At 39.9% G+C, this 21619-nt stretch overlaps 2 protein-coding genes and 1 long non-coding RNA gene across 3 annotated transcripts; 1 reads left to right on the forward strand and 2 right to left on the reverse strand.

Annotated features, from left to right (window-relative positions):
* Positions 1-141: 141 nt before the first annotated feature.
* LOC110959689 (cAMP-dependent protein kinase type II-beta regulatory subunit) lies at positions 142-7942 on the reverse strand. The gene is made up of 11 exons (XM_022206652.2): positions 7434-7942; positions 6359-6394; positions 5209-5261; positions 4969-5052; positions 4618-4724; positions 3798-3951; positions 2183-2284; positions 2019-2093; positions 1858-1926; positions 1610-1745; positions 142-1506 (listed from the first exon to the last, which is right to left on the reverse strand). The coding sequence occupies exons 1-11, from the start codon at positions 7699-7701 to the stop codon at positions 1373-1375; spliced, it is 1218 nt and encodes a 405-aa protein (XP_022062344.1). The 5' UTR covers positions 7702-7942; the 3' UTR covers positions 142-1372.
* Positions 7943-7947: 5 nt separating this feature from the next.
* LOC110959690 (uncharacterized) lies at positions 7948-13568 on the forward strand. Its single transcript, XR_002596245.2, has 2 exons — positions 7948-8066; positions 11724-13568. It is a non-coding gene; the product is annotated as an uncharacterized LOC110959690 (long non-coding RNA).
* hsp90b1 (heat shock protein 90, beta (grp94), member 1) lies at positions 13387-20009 on the reverse strand. The gene is made up of 18 exons (XM_022206651.2): positions 19843-20009; positions 18674-18776; positions 18188-18329; positions 17959-18075; positions 17522-17853; positions 17149-17260; positions 16920-17048; positions 16498-16614; positions 16262-16399; positions 16067-16144; positions 15890-15955; positions 15243-15512; positions 14883-15128; positions 14586-14722; positions 14425-14503; positions 14099-14254; positions 13753-13860; positions 13387-13647 (listed from the first exon to the last, which is right to left on the reverse strand). Exons 1-18 carry the CDS (start codon positions 19889-19891, stop codon positions 13621-13623), a joined length of 2406 nt encoding a protein of 801 aa, XP_022062343.1. The 5' UTR covers positions 19892-20009; the 3' UTR covers positions 13387-13620.
* Positions 20010-21619: the final 1610 nt, after the last annotated feature.

Consider the following 21619-nt stretch of genomic DNA (forward strand, 5'->3'; position numbering starts at 1 on the left):
TCTACTGAATGAACATCTAATGAATGACTCTTAGGGTAATGAATGAATGAAAGAATGGTGAATGAGTGACCAAATATTGAATGAAAAGCCTTGAAAGTGTGCCTTTGCTTCATTGAAAAAAATAATTATGTGACACACAGATATAAAATGTTCTTTATTTACATGAAAAGTGAAACATACAGTACTTTTAGCCAGTATTGTGGTTTTGCCTTCAAAAATTACCAGTACAACGAGGAGGGGGAAATAAAACCAGCATGTTTAAACCGAGTTTTTAATTTAAATTTAAGCTGCAGACAAATACAGAAGACTTCAATTGTTAATTTAAAAAGAGAGAGAGAGAAGAAGAAGAAGAAAGAACCCACTTTATATTTCTGTTGAATGGAAACATTATATGTTGTTGGCAGAGGTAGACAGCAATAATGAATGTCTTAATAATGTATGTTTCACCCACACAAAAACAGTATGACCTAAATTTTACATTAAAACACAGAAAAATCAATTGTCTTCAGACATCGCATATAATGACTACAATCTAGTGGGGCAACTTATTCAGTTAAAAGTGGGCCTATATCGTAACAGTAAATACTCAGTTTTAAAATTGTACAGCAATGTGTTGTATATTCTTACAAAACTATCAGCTATCTCTCTGAAGTCTGCTTTGTTGTAAAAGCATAGTATTAGGCTAACAGCCACAAACACTTACCAACAATGAAATAGTTTATGAGCATGTATTCAAGGGATTCAATGTCACACTAAACAGAAACGTATTTTTGTAAAAATGTTAAGGTACTGCCAAGTCTACATTCTGTTGTAATCAAAATGAGAAAGATGTTGTTCATTTAAAAACTGTTTGTCCTTTCTCAGGTCGGGGCTCTCATACCAGTGCACAAGAAAATGTGACATAATCGCTCAAAATTGTCCAGTAAGAAATTAGCTTTGGCATCTGATTTGAACAAATGATGTTTAGAAATTTACAAACGATATCATACTGTAGGTGTAGCTATAACACTGTGGAGAAAAGGTGAAAAGTTAACAAAAGTGTTCAATTTACAAACAAATAATGCACCTGACACTGACAAGTAAAATGCACAGTTACATTTTTAAGGTGAGAGTCGTGAGAAATGTCATTTAAACAAGCTTTAAGCAACTCCGCTTTGGCTTACTTCAGTCTCAGCGTTCTGTGGCAAACTCTACTAAACTGAACCTCGCCTCACGTGGGAATCTGACCTAGTCTGTTTTAAATATCTGACACTCAAATGTTGTAGTGTGGTGGATATTCACATTTCTTGTAAGAAAAGCTGTTTTAGTGATTATGGGGAAAACATCCATACAAGCCTTTTTTTTCCCCATTTCAAGGTCCATTGGAATCACCTCATGCACTTTGTTGCTCAATCTCAGGGCTACTTCCAAACAGGGTCACCAGCTGCTCCTCGTAGTTAGCAATGTTTCTCTTCATGATGTCCATGCACGGGCCTAGCAATCTCTCGAAGGCTTTGACGTCCATGACTGTCAAAAGAAAACGAAGAACAGAGGCGGACATTATTTAGGGAGAATAATAACTGGTGCACTAGGAAAGGGTTGATTGAATGTAAAATTGCACAAAATGTACCCAAGCATTTGACACTCCCCACAGCGTAGGCAGATGCAGCTCTGGGTTTGTTTGTGACAAGAGCCAACTCCCCAAAATACTGGCCCCTTGAGCATGTGGTGATATCCACCTCCTCTTCCTCCTGGTCTTTTTTTGTCTGGCAGGAAAGAAGCACGCATTAAAGGATGTGAGAAAACGCCAATGTATTCTGGTATCATAGGGTTGTTTACACCCTTAAAAAATATTTAAGACCAATTTAGCAAACATACCCGGCTTCTTTTCATGGTGATTCTAACTTGGCCAGACTCAACAATGTAGAAGCAATCTGCTAAATCACCCTGTAAAACAAAGCGATAAGGTAGTTGTAAAAGACGAAAAGTGGATAAAAGGAGACAATTTTTAAAAAGCTATCAAAGAACCGATTCATCACCTGAGCAATAATCTGCTGTGAATCACTGTACACCCTGGTGGATAGCACGTCTACTACCTTCATTCTCTCTGACAGCTGTGGATGAAAGGATATTTGGTTGGCAACTTTTTACTGTAAATGTATCATGCACTTTGTTTATGCTGGACAGTGAAGCAAATCTTAACCTCTAACGATGTAAGCAGCGGTAGTGTTTCGATGAACGCCTCGTACATCTTTCTCTTCTTGGCATTATTCTTCACTATGATCCTCCTGAATGTCAGACGATCCTGAAACACAGATTTATACTTAAGAGCAGAAAGTCCTGTTTAAAGATACAATTCTTCCCCCTCAGTTGCGACATGTATCGGCGTAAATGTCAAGGAAACATTTTTGAGTATCTTTTATATCAAAAGCCCTCTCTTTTCTCCTGTATACTCCAATAATTTGTTCCTGCTATCTCTGTTGCCCAACCGAGCCAAAGTCAGTCTGATCAAACTGGTGCTTGGTGGAATCTCCTCTCGGGACTATTCGGTGTCACCAACAAGTAAAACCGTTTTTCTGATGACACATCATGAGCCTTGGTATCAGAGAAATAATAACAAACATCACAGATGAAAATCAGGCACCATCAGGATTTTTAGGTTTTAAATACAGTTCCAGACTGTTCTGGCATCCATTCACCAGACAATAATTCACATGAAACAACATTTTGCAGCAGGAGTCACTGTTAGCCAGATTTTACTAAGCAGAGCAACAGCAGCCAAGTGGCATTCTGCTGCTTTCAGAGACAAACCTCTAGAAATCGCTCAGTGATATATAATTTTGGAAGAAAACACAAATGATGAACGTACATAATGTGAGCTGACAGCATGCAGTGGCACTGTTGGGGACATATGCAGCTGACTACAGCGCCCTCTAGCGGGCAAATCTTTTCTCTTTTCCTAAACAAGCAAACAAGGCCCTAATCCCACAGCGAAGTGGTCAGACTCACACTGTTGCAGATTTAATATCCGACCAGGCTGTCATAAGTTTAACTACTTACACGTTTAATTACAATCTTAAAGACCCACTCCAGTCGACTGTTTGCTCAGCACAGTGCCTCCTCTGCCTCATCTGATTGTTGGTTGAACAGACCTTCCTGCTTGTTCACAGACCTAAACGCACATTACAAATGTTCAATTCAACAGGAGATACAGCAGCAACCTAACCCGTCTGCACAGAGACAACATAACAACGCTGGTACCCACGTTTTAAGGACACGACCCTCACTGAGTCATCAGCTAATAAACTGCTTCACAGAACCAAATCCAGTAGCAAAGGAATATTCACAGCAGCTGTTATGGCCACTATTTATAAAGCAGTTTTGTGCTGTTGAAACAAAATACCTTTTAACTGAAATTTTATTTTATTAGGATCATAGCCATGAAATGTTTTAACCTTGACATGTGTCTGCTCTGGGATGGTGTCAGCACATCTCACATTTTGCTAAAACAGACAAGTTTGTTTGTTTGTGCTGAGCCACAAAACCCAAATACTTTAACAATCATAAATATACATGTTTTTGCACTCACTAGTTTACTATAAGCACTGAAGAACATGCTTCATCATATCCAGAGGTATGATTAGTGTCCTCTAAGTTTTTGCTGCATCCAGTGTGTCCCACTTGGATATTGTGATCTCACTCTGCCACAGACAACCTGTGTGTTTATTCAAATCTCAACAACTGGCAGCACAGCATGTTATAAAATCCGAGTAAGGACCCAACTGTGCTCTTACAGGAGGATGTGACAGTTTACTCACTAGGCACCAAAGGGCTCCAGGCGAGGTGGCGATTATTGTGGCTGCCCTGGGGGTGTTGTACATCAACGCCAGTTCTCCAAAGCTGCCTCTGTTGTCATAGCAGCCTACCAGCTTGTCCGTGCCATCAACCTTCACGAAAATGTTGAACGTCCCACTGAATGGAAAGTGAAGAGAAAAAAAATAATCAATCAGAAAAAAATATCAAAGTGTAACAACTGCATATTGGTGTTTTCAATGATCTTTAAGAAAAGCTTTAGGGTTTACTTTACAAAGAGTCTCACATAGCCACACTATTCTGCAACACAGAACTCTGCAACACAGAATGGTCTGGCTGCACCTCTGTCTCATTCTGTTATGGGAGAAAAACACTCCGGCTCATTTGTATTTCTTAAAATCAATCATCCTGAGCACAGCTAAGCAATGGATGTAACAACAGTGCCACTGCAAAATAGCCACAGAGAAATTGTTCTGGCAGAACATTTGCATGCAGAGAAGCCAGTACTGTCATTAAACTGGCTAATTCATTACAGAAAAAAAACACAAAAGACAAGCAGTGGTGCTTAACAACCATCCAAGCCTTCATCAAAATTCAAAATTTTCAGCATTGAAGTTGTAGTCTGGTGTCTGTTGTTATTGTTTCCCCATGGCAAGTGAGGGAGTAACACAAAAATAGCAAAAAGGGGCAGAGAAAGCAGGCTTACATCTGTGATCTACATCTGTCAGTCAGACTATGTTACCGAGTTTAATTTGTAACAATCTATGATCTGATTTCTTTCTTTAAAAGAGTGAGTAATATTGTGAAAGCAACATGAATCATTACCTTTCAATAACATAAAAGTTGTCCCCATCGTCATCTTGATCAATGATGTGCTCCCCTTCTGTGCAGAACTTCTCAAACATGGCGTCCAGCACCTGAGACATCTCTTCCTATGATGGCAAAAAAAAATAAAATACAAATAAAAAAATGGCAGTCAGACATCTGAAGCAATTGTCCAGAATCCACCATGTTCTGTTTCAGCTACTGAAAACTCTCTACAAGTCATGCATAGCACACTGAGCATACAGGGGGAAAAAGCTGCTGGCTGTAGGCCATGTTCTCCTTTGTGTAATTGAAGAGATGGCAGGGCAGAAACCAAGGGAGTACAGAGTGCTTATGGAATAAACCACTCACTGGATCCAAATTCTTGAACAGAAGAATGTCCCTACATGCTTCCTGTAGTCTCTGTCTCTGCTCATCAGTTTTTGGGTAGGTGACCTGCAAGATAAAACACAGTCCTGTGAAGTGGTATAATCTCTCAGAAGGTGTCATACTGTTCAACGTTTTATTCCGATTCAGAGCTACCATCTTTAATGTTTGTCAGATTCAACTGAAACTGTAAACTAGACAATTGTGACAGGTGACTTCGTTTACCCTTGGCTCTTTGTCCTCATCATCTTCATCAGGATTGAACGCTTCAGCACAAACTGCAAGATAGAGATCAACAAATGAATGGCGTTTAAACTTGTCATTTTGATGAGCAGCATTTACTGTGTCTATTGTCTGTCTGTGTCTATTGTTTTTGTCTTTGGTTGCATTCTGAAGATATTTGAATATCTTGCATGTCTCATTTTATTAATGCAACTAGCGACAGTGTGAATGTCGAACGTGTCTGATTGGTGGTTGCAGCCTGTTGTGTAAGATGGTGTTCATAAAAATGCTTATTACTGTGTGAAACGTGTGTTTTGTTCAGAGATGGTGCAGCTGTCCACCATGTGTGTCACACAATATACACATTTATAAATACAGATTTTGGGGAAAAAAACAGACATCGTACACAAAGTCTGAAAAATAAATGTTCATATTCAGGTGGCCCACAGCACAGAATTTCATCTCAGTCAAAAAAAAGAATGATTTAGCACCAATTCATGGGATAAATCTTTCAAAAATACCACTTTTCTCATCTTAATAATGGGGATTTGAGGGGTTCTCACATCACATTTCCTTTCTATTGTTTAACATCAAGATATGGTAACAGTAACAAACTTACATGGAATAACCTAGCCATAAACTGAAAAAAATAAATGAACCCTACAGTGTGCAGTGTAAGCGAAGCTTATGTAGTTGTTGAGAAAAGGTAAGAAATATACTTAAATTATAATGGATAATTCTCACACTTTCTATATAAACAAACATGCATCCATCAATCCAACTACAGCAAATGTTTTCTTGTGAAGCTAAAACCTTACTATTACAATAAGTAAGATGTGATTTTTAGCAGCACCATTTGTCCTGATCTGTCTCCCAACCTGCATCGCTGACTGACTTTATTAACCAGACTCGTGACAAATGCTTTCACAGCTCCAATAAATCAGCACTGTTATAACATGAAGAAGACAGTAATGAAAGACAGATGGAAAAATACTTTAGTATCACTCCTGCTGGAGCAAATGTGACGCAGCCTCAGAGTTCATCTATCAAATAAGTTTTTTTGTGTTTTCAGCATTGACACTGTCCAGAGATTTCCTTTGGACAAAAGATGTTTTTAACAGCCAACTCTAATAGGCAGCAAATGATAACTCACCTGATGCTCTTCTGATGAATCTGTTTATCACTGGGGCTGCAAAGCAAAATGAAACACGCATTAAACTGACAGAAGCTCAGTTATTACTGGAAAGGGTCACTGTGTTTCTGAATCTACAGCAGTAGGCTCCATGTGTAGTCCTCTGCGCTCATTAAGGATCCAAATTAATCTGTGCAGAACCTGAATAAGGACAGCTGCTCTGAAGTGGATTCGAATGAAATTTAAATGAGAATAAAATTCAAATGTAAAACAGAGCTAAAAGTGCCAAGCTCCTACACAATAGGTCGGTATAAAATCTACATTAGAAAGGAGGTGTCATCCATTAATAGCTGCCAGAGACTGTTGACTGGGGTGCTCACTGAAATATCATAGAGACAGCAGAGGTGTGATGGGATATGACCCAACAAATAATTTAGCAATTGAATGTGGCATAATTGTCCTTATATAACCATTGCAGCCAGTCTTGCAGACCCCACTTCTCATTGGGATGCTGTGTCACAGCTCTGGGATGATGCTGCTGCTGCTGCTGCATCTCATTGCAATCCTTCACCGGCCATTGTGTTAAATACTTTAGGAAACACTAAATAATGTAGGGCTGTCAAAGTCACATTGTGCATTGCTTGTACCATACAGCAGAGCTTTTACTCTCTACCTTTGTCTGCTTTGTCATATTTCTCCTATTTGAGCTAATAAGGGTACAGGCCCGACAGGCCTACACCTGCAACAGAAAATATTCAAATGAGCCAAATGTGCTGGGATTTTTTTAGGGAAAAGAAGCAAACAGAACACTGTCGTTTGATTGTGCAGCCGCTGTCCTTTGAGGCAGTCTTTATCACAGAAACGTGTGTTGAGATGAAGATCAAGACATGGAGCATCAGTCAGCCTCTCTGACCATATAAGGAGAATGACAGAGTTGCTGGATGCAGGCAGGCGAGCGGCGGAGCATCACTGCGACCACTGTGGTCCTCATCCTCCGACACACAGCAGCCATACATGCTTAGAATCACAAATACATAAAAATCACCCGCATTCACGCTCACTGTCTGCCTGACGTAGTATAAATCTCATAGCCCACCTATGAATTCCTCGTCATCGTCGTCCTCCTCCTCCTCTCCGTTTTCCGAATCGATCTGCATGGCTTCGTCAATGAAATTGACCGCTTTTCCTGGTCGTGGGGCCGAATTTTGGTCATTGCCAAAGGAGGCCTCTTTGGTCTTGCTGTCCTTCAGCTGGGTGAAGTACTGTAACGCAAACTCGAGCAAATCCCTGGGCTGATTCCTCAATACTTCCACGGTAAAGCTCTGTAACAGCTCCGTCAGTCCTTCAGGAATTTCTATACTCATTCCTGTGATCAGTCTATGGATGTGAACAAAACCGGTTTGCTGCGAATTTGAAATGATCAAAAGAGGACACAGGAGATTTTGTTGTTTTTTTTCTGGGGGAAAAAAAAAGCCTGAAATGAGCAGACGGGTGTAGCCAGTCCACCCAGTCAGCAAGTAATCCACAGCGGATCCTCTCTTTTTCTTGAATGAAAATGGCTCTGGATTTTTGGTCCAAGCATCTTCTGCTGCTTCTGGCTATAGGAAACCCACGCATGTGACCCAGGAATCCATGGCAACCACCTATCCAGGGATTGCGTATGAGCAGCAGCAGCGCAGAAACTGCAGTCAGTCGCAAAATACAAATGATGGGAAAGAGAAGCCCTCCGGTAGGCTCAATCAGTCAGAGATCGATTTTCACTGAGAGAGACGAGATCAAATATCCTAAGAGCATGTCTTCTGTCTAGTAGTAAGCTTCTATTTGCACAGAATGACTTTACAATATTTCACAATATCATAATATAATAAAATGAGGATATACAAAGAAGACATATTTTTTAAAAAGCTGCATGTAATAATGTATATACAGACAAAAATGTCCTAACACAGATCAATTATGATAAAATATGGATCATATATATGATAATTATAATCTTATAACCACAGTATTCAGGATATATATACCATATACTACTCTTTGGATCAAATCATATTACAGCCTACTAATTTCCAAATTATTAATGAAATAAAAGAGCAATTAATAGCTTTCAGACAAAAGCTCATTATAAAGTGACTGTCCCTTTAACGGCACCAGCCCATTTTTCCTTCCAGCGGGAGAAAAATTAATAAATCTGCTGCATATTTTAATGTCATGGGACCTTTCAGAACATTGTGACTCTCGGGCATGTTCTGTACGCCAAGAGAAAGTTTCATTACAGAATGACATATTCAGTAAAAAAGATTGTGTGATACTCATCAGACTTCATATCTATAGTGTGTGTGCCTCATATGGAAAAGCAGTGACAAATAGTCAGATCATACATTTTTTTTTGAAAATAATGATCTGTGAATAGCAGCTAAAATTTAGACCTTAAACACTACAGTTCTCACAATACACTCTAAACACACAACAGAGTTGATCCAAAGCGCTCTACAGCACAAAGAGAAACAGAGCAAAATAAGGGGGGAAGGAATGATGAAATTAAGACCATGTGTTCGTGGCAAGACATACAGAGATAAACTGGCACAAAGAACAAATGGTATGTGGCTTCAGAAGGAATAACAGAGGACATTATGCCGCCATCATTTAGTCGTGGTTTGAAGGACAGACACGAGCCTTTGTTTGGATGATTTGAGCTTACAGTGTTTTGATCAGGACACACGGTGCTACAACTGCTACTGCATGCAACACCCTCCAGACTGTAAAACAGCCCTCCTGTATGTGTGCCATGTTGCACAGATTATCATGTTGTGTTGGAATTTGAAAGCAGACAGCAGAGGGCAGGTTAGCAGGAAGGAATCACTTGAGGAAATAAGACCCAGTGAAGGAGTACAGCTACTATCTGCCATGGTTATCAGTCCTCTGTGGCTCCACTATGAGACCCCTCCCCCTCATCTGGCCCATATCTGTCACCCTTTATTAAGAAGGCACAACATTTTCTCACTCTGGTGAACATAGGGGACCACGCCGATGAGATGACCTGTAGCTTTGCACTGCTGCTGGTTAGCTGCTAGCTTTCGAGCTCACCATTCAGCAGCGCTATGAGACTGTGTGTCGCAGAGGTTTTATTTGAATGTGTGCAGTGCAGACTCGTCATGATAGCTACAGTAAGAGTCAGCTGCAGAAAATATGCTCTGTGCATCAACCCTGCCCTCTGAACCATAGATCCTCAAGATTGTTTCTGCCCAATGCTTCTCAACAGACCAACGGAGCCTGCAGCTGATTACACTTCAAAATGCAAAGAATTTCAAGACTGAAGAGTGTAAAATGTAAAGTTGAACAATGTACACATGTGGTTCATATGCAAGCAGGTACTGGCCTCTGCTGTTCACCTTGATTTAACCCCTAAAAACTGATCTGTGTAGCAAAGTTATGCATTTGAAGGGTTTTTCTACAATGGAAATAATAACATTCTGGCTTAGATGTAACTCTACATTGTTGGTCGGCTCAAAAACATAAAATTAGTCTTAGCTGCACAGTGACAGGTTGTAATGTTGGACCAGAAACAGATTCTGAATAATGAAACCCTGCAAGCTGACAGGAGTTGCTCCTCAGGTTTGTTATGTATGAAACCGTAAAATCTGTTTTTGAGGCTGTCATCAGCACACTCCGGTTTCAAGGTGGAAATGCTCGGTGATGGCGCTGACTGCTTGTTTTGCTCATGATATGTCTTCCAGTAGGTTAAAAAAAAGCACCATATGGACATGCTAACAATGTCAAGAACTTGATTTTCATTGCAGAGGGTATTTAAAGGAGGATGTGTGGATGGAAGCGATGAGGTAACTGAAGTGTGCAACATGGCACACTGTCGCTGCCACTACAAGCACAGGGACAAGGCTGACATCTGTTGAGAGAGAGCAACAGATTTGTAATTATTTTTATCTCCATTGCATAGCCTTAAATAATGTGTGCCGAGTAAGTGGATATAATGCCGTGTTGATCTCTAAATGAAATATTCTTTGTTGGGTTATAGTACAACAGATGCACATTATGATCCAAAGGAGTTTCTGTAGCTGCTTCCACTAAAGATGTAGGTGTAAACTTTGGAAGTCTTAAGATATAAACCAAAATAAAGCCATTGTGTCAGCATTCAGAAGGCTGTACAGATTATTTTTCATACGTTTACAAAGCTTTAAATCTGTACATATTGTACTGCTGATACATGGTGAGTGTGCATTACTTTAAAACATTAACTGCTCCACTCATGTGCTCTAAATGTGGGCGGCAGTGCCACCTACTGGACATGAAGTTGTATTACAATGTATTGTTGCAACACTAAGATACAGTTGGACGTGTTTTCTCTTTACATGTTTAAGGTGTGATAAATCATTCTGATCTTCCATTAAATATCAGAGCTATGTACATGATCTGTGTTATTCAACCTTGTTAGAAACATGGAGAAACATGTTCCCTGTGAGCTTTTGGCCAACATAACATGAGATTAGCCCATGATGTAAAACGAACAATTCATTAAATCACTGCAGCAGGGAAGAGTAAAACACCATCACTCTTAAGGAGATGGTAAAGAGATAAAACATTTTTTTTCTCTCGGTATAAAAATGCAGTGTCTGGAGGTCATATTTCACATAACTAGCAAACGTGTGAAATAATCTTTATAGGTAAGTAATTCTGTGCTTCTATGTGTTTTATTGTAGGAAAGACATTATGTAAACCATGATAACACTGTTCTCTGCTGAGCTCTGCCTTTCAACTTTCAAGCAGAGAGATACTGAGATAAGTCCAAACTATTTGCTCTTATCGGATTTCAGAGTTGTTAACAAACCACACAGAGGCACTGCTGATAAAAGATGTTAACCGTACAGTTTCCAGCACGAGTAGAGATTAAACCTTTGCCTTTCTTTGAAGCTATGTTGAATGGAAAATAATCAGGTCAGTATAGTAACCCGAGTGATTCAGTAGAAGGGAACTGGACTTCACTTTCTCGTTCTTAAAGATGTTTCAATTCTCATCGAACAGGTTTTCTTAGTTTTAAGAGAATGAAGGGGAATCACATTTATATATTGTCACCCTCAAGTGTCATTGCTAATACCCCATTTATGGCCTTACATGCCTTGAGGTATGAATAGTTGTGAAATTGCCAGGCCAGGGATTAAAACAAGATGTTTACGGTGGTGAAAATTTCTGGGGAGAGATCTCAAGACTGCATTGTAAGTACGTGGTAAGCGGTGTCGATGCCCTGATGTGTTTACAGATGGTTGTTGCAGTTTAACAAAGATGGCTTCATTCATTTTTCTCTAAAACCTCCTGTCTACTTTGTCTACAATCTATTCATTGCTGTACTCAAAAAGTGTTCCTTATCTTTTAGATGCTGCTGAGCATTGTCTTGAGGAGCCAGCTCCCCCTTTTGGATCAGAGGTGAAATGAACTGAAAACCAAAAGGAAATGTCCAATTGTTTTCTACTGCACCTCTAAGGATTACCTGGATGACTGTCAATTTTCACAGACTGGTAAAGATAATCACTCTCTGTGGATAACAAAAACATGAATGGGTTTTGGGTTTCTACTATAAAGACAGATTTTTGGATCCACTAAGGCCCCATCCTTTCCTTCTCCCTTGGTTTGTGTTCACCGCCAGCTCTCCCAGTAAACTACTGGGTATAGCCAAAGTACTACTGGGAGCAGTTTGTGTTCTTTGGCATGAGAGCAGGTCTGCTCCCAGACTGTGCAAATAGATTATCCCACTAACACCTGGCTCCAGACTTAAGAGTTGTAGTCAGACATTCTCTGTGACTGACATGCAACAGCAAGAAAAGTGAAACCGCAGCATCCAACAATTCTGTCAATAGCTGAGTGAGTCTTACCTGGAGAAACTGCCTCCCCACTGGAAACAGTATTGATTTTGCTCACTTCCTACAAATGAAAGTAAATGTGTTGCTAAACTGCAACAGTCTCAGTGAAGACATATTGTACAGTATGCACTTAGAAAACATTCACTGTATGAAGCCTTAGCAGCAAGATTGCTCTCTATAGGGATGCTGTAAAGAAACCACAGGTGCAGTCTTCAGTTCTCTCTGACATGTGAGGGATTTTTATGCACATTTTCCCCAATTAAATCTGTGAAATAGAAAAGTAAATAGACAGTGGGACACAATAGAATGACGCGCAATGTCCTAAAGCATGTATTTTCCTTAAAAGCACCTCCGCATGAATCCTAAATCATTTAAGTCTGAACTCACACAAAATCACCAACGAAAAATTCATATTTCCATACAACTAAAAAATGGTTTACAAACTTACAGCTCTGCTTTTCCATCCTTTTGTGCAGGTCAGGAGCAGATGCATAGACACCTACAGTTGGGAGTCCAGCAGGTCAGAACAGCCAGCAGTAGCCCCAACTACTGGTATAAATTAACTGTATATACTTAACACTATAGATAAAGCAGGAGACTTTACTAGGGATGTTTTTGCTAGGTTCAAGCACAGCTGATGGAATAATGGCTTGTAGTAAGAATTCTGTTTAAAGTGAATGAGAATGAAGTGATATCTATGGCTAAATATATGGTTTTCTGTGGGGAGAGGAAAATTCAATGGAGGTGTACTGATTCAAGGTTGAGTGATTCACATAAAACATGTTCTCAAAATCCATTTTCAAAAAAAAAAAGACTTAAGAAAATCTGCCTAAAAGTAGGAAGGGTTCAGAGCACAACAAAAAAGGCAGCACAAACCACTCTGCAGTATTTTGCTTGTTCTCTTTGGCATATTAATCAATTCTTCAGTGGTTTTGAATCTGATCAAAAAGATTCTGTGTCGCATTAGGAGAAGTTGACAAAAGTACTAACTGAAAGTACTCCGTATCTGACAATCAGTTGTACACAGATGTTAGTTATCATCCAAATGTATCAAATCTAATTCACTTACGCTCAATTAAAATCCATTAATTAAGGATCACTGTGTAGCTAATGTTTGTTCCTAATTTACTCATCCAAGTCAAAGATCAATGTTTTTCACCAAACAGACACTGACAGATGTCGTTTTCCCAGGAAACATTTATTTGATCAATAGACAGGTTCGCATCTTTCCATAAACAGGTCAGTTAAATATTAACAAATTTACAGTCATGAGGAATGTAATAAAAAAACAAAAACAAACAACGTTCGCCTTAAAAAAGCCCCAACCCAGGATAACGTCGACCACGGTGGAACTGCAACAAGACTTGAGTCCAGGTTCCAGCTCCAATGTTGCACGCTCCTCTATTCAGTGCTTCACAGTTCATCCTTGTCTGTTGTTGCCTGCAAGAGAAGAAAAATAAAAGAACAGCCAGAGGAGTAAGTACTCCAGATATGAAGCCTCCATTTTGCATCCTCATCATGCAACAGTTGCAAAGCACTTCTTACCGTTTCTCCATCATCATCCTCATCTACAATTTCATCTTTGTCTTCAGAGTCGTCCTCTGCTGGCTCCTCCTCTGGCTCTTCGGGCTCCTCCTCTGGTTCTTCTTCAATCTGTAGAGCAGTCATGTGATGTTTAATGAACGTCTCCACACAGTCTTCAAGCATGACTGAGCTTATGGTTGAAGTGTTTAAGAATAAACAGAAAAAGGAAGTGGAACTATTTCCAAAGTAAAAGCAACATGTTAGATGGGTTCACCACTGCAATGAAACACACAGACGGAAACTGACAGTATTTGCTATGCAAATTTCTCCAAAGTAGTACAGTATGTGAGAGCTGACGTGGACTTGCCTGTTCGTCCAGGGGTACATTCATGCTGAGTCGGAGCATGCGCTCTATCCTGTCTCCATAAGCCTTTGTGTCAGCTAGCTGGTAGCCTGAGCGCAGCGTAGCCGTCTCAAACAGAACCACAGCCAGGTCTGATGCAGTCTGGTCCTCAGCATCAGCCTGAAGACAGGAAGAAAACAAAGTAGTAAGCTCAGTGCTCTGACCATTTTATTTTCAGTGTAGTCCAGCACTAATTTATTATTTTTAAAATGAGCAATTTAATAAATTACATGATATGACATTGTTACAAAAGATGTTTATATGAGTGAGGTGATGGTGGCTAAACTTACACTGACTCTGCTGAGCATCTGCTTGATGAGAGGATGTTTGGGGTTGATTTCTAGTGTTTTCTTCTGGCTGGCATAATAACTAAAGGAAGAGAGGCGAGTTGACATAAGTATATAGTAAAGCAGTGTTTGTAATAGACACAAAGCAGAGCATTATTACTCACTTTGTGGAAATGTCTTTGCCTGTCTGGTAAGCCTGTGCTTTCATGATCCTCTCCATGTTTCCTGACCAGCCGTACTGGCTGGCAACCAAAGCGCAAGGTGAGTTTGTTAGCCTCTGAGACAGAACAGCCTTCTCAATCTGTTAGGGGGAAAAAATCCAAAAAAAAACCAAACAGCTTCATAATAAATAATTTGACTGACAGAACAGACATAACTTGGCAGCTGCATCCAAAATTTATTGCTTCTGGTGATTTTTTTTCCCTCTTGCCATGAATATTACAGGACAACTGGCTCTCTACCTTGTCTTTGAGAGCCTTGTCCTTCAGCCAGGTGGTGAGAGGCTCATACTCCTTCTCCAGGGTTTCCCTCTTCTCCTTGGCCTTCTCACTCTCGTCAAATTTGACACCCTCCTTCGCAACGTTCTGGAAGCGTTTTCCGTCAAACTCAGGCAGTGCCTGGATGCAGTATTCATCCACAGGCTCTGTCAGGTAGATCACCTCATAGCCCTTCTTCAGCAGCCTCTCTACGAAGGGAGAAGACTCAGCCTGCAGAGGGACGATAAGAGATATGATGGGAATTTCAGCACAATTTGTATGTGACAAGGTTTAAACACAATCGCACATCTCAACTGGCCAAACAATGCAAACACGTTCACTCACCTCCTTCTTGCTGGTACCAGCCATGAAGTAGATCTTGTCCTGCTTCTCCTTCATGCGCTCAACATACTGCTCCAGGCTGGCCAGCTCTGTGTCACTGTTGGAGGTCTGGAAGCGCAGCAGCTTGGCGAGACGGGTCCTGTTGGAGTGATCCTCGATGACACCCAGCTTGATGTTGGTTCCAAACTCCTTCCAGAACTTCTCATTGTACTGTTCCTCTGCGATCTTCTTGATCATGTCCAAAGTCTTACGAACCAGCTTCTTTCGGATAACCTGAACAGGAACAGGAGAAGCAATGACTTCTTCCATCTTGTTTTTCCTTGTATTTGTCACATTCCTTATTACTAAACCTGACTATTGATTTTATAACTTTCACTTGATTCTAATCACTTCTATGTTCCCATTTTTCTGAACATACTCCCTTCTACATTATAAAAAGCCAGATGTAAATTATTTTCTTATCTTTTTGTATCAAATTAAATTCAAAAAAGCCTTCACAGATACAGCGAGGATCTGATTTATTATGAACTAAATATTGAATACAATATTAAACTATAGCAGCTAGAAATGCGGCATCAAAAGATATAAAAAATATATATAAAATCTTTGTGGTGAATTAACATTTTACTCATGCTGAATGTTGAACTGACCTTGAGCAGTTTGTGCTGCTGCAGAGTCTCTCTGGACACATTCAGAGGAAGGTCATCAGAGTCAACCTGGCAAAATAAATTTCATTTAATCACAGCGCAGAGGATATTAAAGCAGAGACCAAGCAATTCATATTAACACATGGAGGTCTCTTAATTATGATTAATAAAATAACTCACCACTCCCTTGATGAAATTCAGGTACTTGGGCATCATATCGTTGAAGTCGTCTGTGATGAAAACTCTCCTGACAAACAGCTGGGCAAGAAAAACAGCCATTGTCAAACCGTGTTTAAGAGAATCATTGAATAGCTTTTCTTTCAAAGCACATAAAATCCCTTAGAATGGATACTACATTCTGCTGCGAGAACACACCTTGATGTAATCGTTCTTCTTGGAGCCGTACTCGTCGAACAGGCCACGGGGAGCTGAAGTGGGCACAAACAGGATGGACTTGAAGGTAACTTCACCCTCAGCTGTGAAGTGGATATGAGCCAGAGGGTTGTCTGTGTCCTGTTGAAGAGTAAAACACAGTAGGAATTAATAACATGAAACATTTGGTGGAGCCAAAGCAAAACTCACACATTCTACACTGCTGCCGATGTGCCTACCTTTGAGAAGGTCTTGTAGAAAGCCGTGTACTCATCCTCCTCAACCTCCTTCGCTGGTCTCTGCCAGATGGGCTTGATATCATTCATCAGTTCCCAGTCCCACACCGTTTTCTCAACCTGCAACACATGGAATGAAGACTTTCACAAATCACAAAAAAAAAAAAAAACACCTCTTTTAAACAAACTACTTTATTAAATAAAGGCTGGGTAATCACCGTTGTTGCTTACTTTCTGATATTATCTTAGTGTAATAATACTCACACATATCTAACAATTCATGTCTGAATGTACTTGTGAACCTTTAAGATTATAACTTGTATATTTGGAAAATACTGGACACAATATGTGCAGAAGTCTTAATGACTTTAACACAAACATAAATGCAAACATAGTCCATCTTAACTTCTACAGTGACCTCCTACCTTCTTTGTCTTTGGCTTGTCTTTGTCTTCCTCTTCCTCCTCTACCTCGGCCTCGTCCTCGGCAGTCTCTTTCTCGGCTTCCTCTGCTGCCTCAGCGTCTTCCTCGATGGGCTCTTCGACTGTCTCAGTCTTGAATGTTGAGAAAGAAATTATGCAATTGGTCATTTCCATAATTCTCAGTTGCATAATACAAAAATAAAGTATGGAAGGAAATGTCGTGAGTAATCACCTTGCTGGCCCAAACGTAGATGGGGAAGTTGATGAACTGAGAGTATTTCTTGACAAGATTCTTGATGGTCTCCAGCTCCAGATAGTCAGAAGCCTCCTCCTTTAGGACTAGTCTAAAGTTGGACAAAAATTAGGGGGAGTTTAAAAGTCAATACTACTCTAACATTTGACAGTATTGTAGTAACAGGAATACCACTTTCCTAATTCTATAGTAGAGCCTGTAGTTAAACAACTTCTACATTCCAATAAACAGTGCTATATAGACAGTTGTTTGATAATTGCAATTTTACTCTAAGGAACAGTACATCTAACAGCAGCTGGCAACATTAAAAAAGAAACAAATGTGTGGGTGATTTAACATGCAAATAACTTACGTGATGGTGGTTCCTCTGCCAAGTGTGTCTCCACGAGGGTCATCAATGACAGAGAACTGATTTGAGTCAGACTCCCAGATGTGCTGGGTGTCATTATTGTGCTTGGATGTCACAATGACCTTGTCGGCAACAAGGAAAGCAGAGTAGAAACCAACACCAAACTGTCCAATCAGCTCTGAAGTAGACTGCCCCTCAGACTGCATCTCTGTCATCTTGTTGAGGAACTCGCTGGTGCCAGACTTGGCAATTGTTCCCAAGTTCTTGACAAGCTCCTCTTTGGTCATTCCAATACCAGTGTCAGTGATGTGCAGCATGTTCTTCTCCTTATCAGACTGTGGATGGGAACAATACAGATAAATTACTAACACATAAATATTTCTTTACATTTCCAATAAAGGCTACTATATACAATAAATGTTAACATTTCTTGTACATACTTTTATTTTGATGGTCAGCTCTTCATTGGAGGCCATTGCATCTTCATTAGTCAGAGACAACAAGCGGATCTTGTCCAGAGCATCTGAGGCGTTGGAAATCAACTCCCTAAGGAAGATCTAAAAATAACAAGGGGATGATTAGGTTTGTAGGCCATGCCATCAAAGTAATTCTAAAGAAATGATCTTACAGTACTGGTGACTGTACATAAATGTATTTATCCCCACTCACCTCCTTGTTCTTGTACAAAGAGTTGATAATCAGCTTCATCATACGGTTGACTTCAGCCTGAAAGGCATGTTTTTCAGACTTTTCCCTGAGTTCCTTAATCTGAGCAGCATTCAAACCATCCAGCTGGATAGCCTCCTCCTCTCTGAGAGAAGACAGGTGCACATAGAGGTGAGATCAGGGAATGAACAACAGCAAATTACAGCTGTCAACAAACAACACAAAAATCTGTTCTCCTGTCTGGGGATCTGAATCTAAATTGAAGTTAGGAAAACACATTATTCCTAATAAGGGATGTGCAGTAAACTCAGCAGAGCTCTGTCCCCATTTACAATTCCAGGGTTGCTCTGACCATTTGTGTGCTCAGGCTTGGTCATGCTGACCTTGTGCTGTTAACTTAATGTTGAGTAAACCTTCTGATACAGAAACAGTCAGAGTGCACTCAGCAGGTAGAATATAAAATAAAACGATATTAGAAGTGACACCTACCTCTGTACCACCTCATCATCTGTTCTGGAGCCATCCCTGCTTTTCCCCAGATCATCCTCTACGGTCCCGTCGACATCAATGTCATCGTCTGCCTTTACAGCAGCTGTCAGGACAAAAGTTATCGGGTTAAAAAACAACTCATTTACTATTTGCTGCTGTTGTGTCCAGTGCCTGCCATAAACGGATTGCTTGCTTTCATGCTAAAGGTTTATTGCCCACTTTAAACACATCTACAACTGCTTTGATCTGATCAACCAGTCAGAACATGTGAATATACAGAAATTTGTGTGTGGTATCTGCAAAAGCATGTCTTTGTAGCACTTTAACATTTGACTATGACCAAAATAGTAGTTGCAGTTTATAGCGTGATCCAGCCAGACATTTAGGAGGACTATAGCGAATACCATAGTACTGTTTGCAGTGTTAGGATATATGTGTTTTTGGTTCTTTTTGCAGTTAACCTATTCATGAACTTCAAATACAACTCATGAATGAAATCAAACCATTTTGAGGAATTAATAACACTTCAGTCACAATGCAGGGGCTGCAGTCACTTTTTAACATGTGGAAACTGCACTGTATGAACTGAATTGGTCCTGTAAAGCAGCTGGGTTGGTTCTGATCCAGCAGACGGAGCAGGTAACAGTAATGCAGAGAGATGAAACTGCTCCCACGGACTGCTTCCAGGGTTTGATAGACAAACAGTTTTTGGCACTACAAAGGTCCATCATGCAAGATGATTCAATAAGAATTATTCTCTGCAAACACATAATGAAAATGACCAAATAAGTCAGATGCAACGTTAGGCTGGCTGCTGTTTTGTCTAAATTTGGACATGCATCTCTACAACAGTAACACTTCATAATGGAGATGGTAGCTAACGTGATATGCTTCAACGTACGTGATGGGTCTGCTAGAAACTTCTCGAAAGGGAATTAGGAATAACGGACACCAGCGATGCTCAAAGAAACACGATAACGGTATATAAATACGCCCTCTATGATTCAGAATGGAGCAAATTTCGGCTTGGAAATCAATGAAGATTCTTGTCAGGTATGAGAAGAGAAGACGCACAAAAGCAAGTTCACGTTAGCATACTGGCTAATGTTAGCTAAACCGTTGAATGATAAAAAATGCGAGACGACACAGCAAATCTTTCCGCTACTTACCAAATGCTAAAAGTGCAAAGAGGAGACCTATCACCCAAACTCGTTTCATTTTGGATTACTGCTTGTATGACGACGTGAGTCTTCAGCACCAGAGACAAAAGCCGGGGAGCTGTGCATCCAGCACTGCTTTTACCAGAGAGACTGACAGGCTGCCTCTCCCACCAAAAGAGCCCACTCTCTTAAACCCGTGACAACCAACCAATGGCAGCGCACCACGCACAACCTTGGACCAATCACAGAAGAGTCTTCGGTACATGTTGTCCAATCAGCTACTTCAACATAAGTCAATACCCGAAAATCGTGGCTAGACACCATTGGCCAAGAATGAATAATCAACACATCACTTCCTAAAATTTACCTTCCAGTGTGGAGGAAAAACTCTGCCCACATGCTGGTTAAAGTTTGATTTTCATGTGCAGTAAAAACAGCCAAGTTACACAGTGAAGCTTTATGACATTGAAGATGACGAAGGTTTTGGTTTACTGACAATATATCTGGGTCTGTTTCAGTCTATGCTTATAAAAATTATATGCCACTCTGCATACCTGTTTATGATATGTTTATTTGAATATCTGCTTTGTCTTTCAAAGTGTGTATTAGACTGTGGAAGCAAACACTGCATATTATGTATATCTTATGTGCACCATTTATCTTTATCCACAAGATGTCTCTATTCAATTACCTGCAGTCAAACATGCACATGATGGCAAATGGTTATTTTAACTAAATACATTGTCTAATTAGTTTAAGAAAATATCCTGGAATCAGGTTGATTCAATTCTGCTAGAGGGCACCATTTTACGACATATGTTATGTCAGGACACTTCAAATAGTAAAGTGAAGGCATTACAAAAACACCCCTTAAACAGGAAGAAACAGCCTGAAGAACCAGGCTCAGGGAGTGTGGCTGTCTTCCTTGATCAGTTGGGTAGTGGGTAAATGCTATAGAGTATAAGATAAGAAGACAGAAAGGCACAAAATTTGCATAGATAGCAGTCAATATTGGGAAGCCAGTGACCAGAAATTACACCCAGAGATACCTACAGAGAGGTCAACACAATACAAAGTGCAGGAAAGTTCTGATCACAAAATAGTAGCAGAACTACAATTAATACTAGTAACCTTGGCCTATATATATTCATGTTGTTGTGCTGTTTGCTAGCCCGTGTGATGGGTGTGTACCTGGTTATATGAGGGCAGGATCAAGCTACAGGGGTCAAATATCAGTTATTGTTGGGTGTGTGTGTGTCTGTGTGATACTACAAGTATGTGTGCCAGTGTGGGGGGTAATATTCATAAAGATCGAATGACTGTTATCAGAAAATACTTCAAATCAAATTGACAATGAACTTATAAAATCATATTAACCTTGACTGAATAGTGTCAGCTGCTCCCAATCCTTCAAATAAAAGGGCTCAGGAAGTATTGCAGATGACTAATTATAAATACATTAAAATTGAGATAATAGTGCCATAACTTTGATGTACTAAGTCACACTTAAGAGGCAGTAATTCAGAATCTCGACTAAATGTAAATTTTTCGTAAAAATAAAGAAATCTCACAGATGATAAACAGATCCTAAATGTACAATCTTTTACCCTGAGAAATCATTGAAGGTGACCCTCATTTTCAATGATGCTGAGATTACATTATACAAAATCAATAAATGAAATCTCTTAAAATAGTTACAATAAAATCCTTACAAATCAATATGTAAAATCAATTTTAAACAGGTGAAAGGTAGGTATTGGTTGATTGTTAAGCACTTTCCAAAAGC

This window comes from Acanthochromis polyacanthus, chromosome 8, assembly GCF_021347895.1.
Source record: "Acanthochromis polyacanthus isolate Apoly-LR-REF ecotype Palm Island chromosome 8, KAUST_Apoly_ChrSc, whole genome shotgun sequence".
NCBI classification, from domain to species: domain Eukaryota; kingdom Metazoa; phylum Chordata; class Actinopteri; family Pomacentridae; genus Acanthochromis; species Acanthochromis polyacanthus.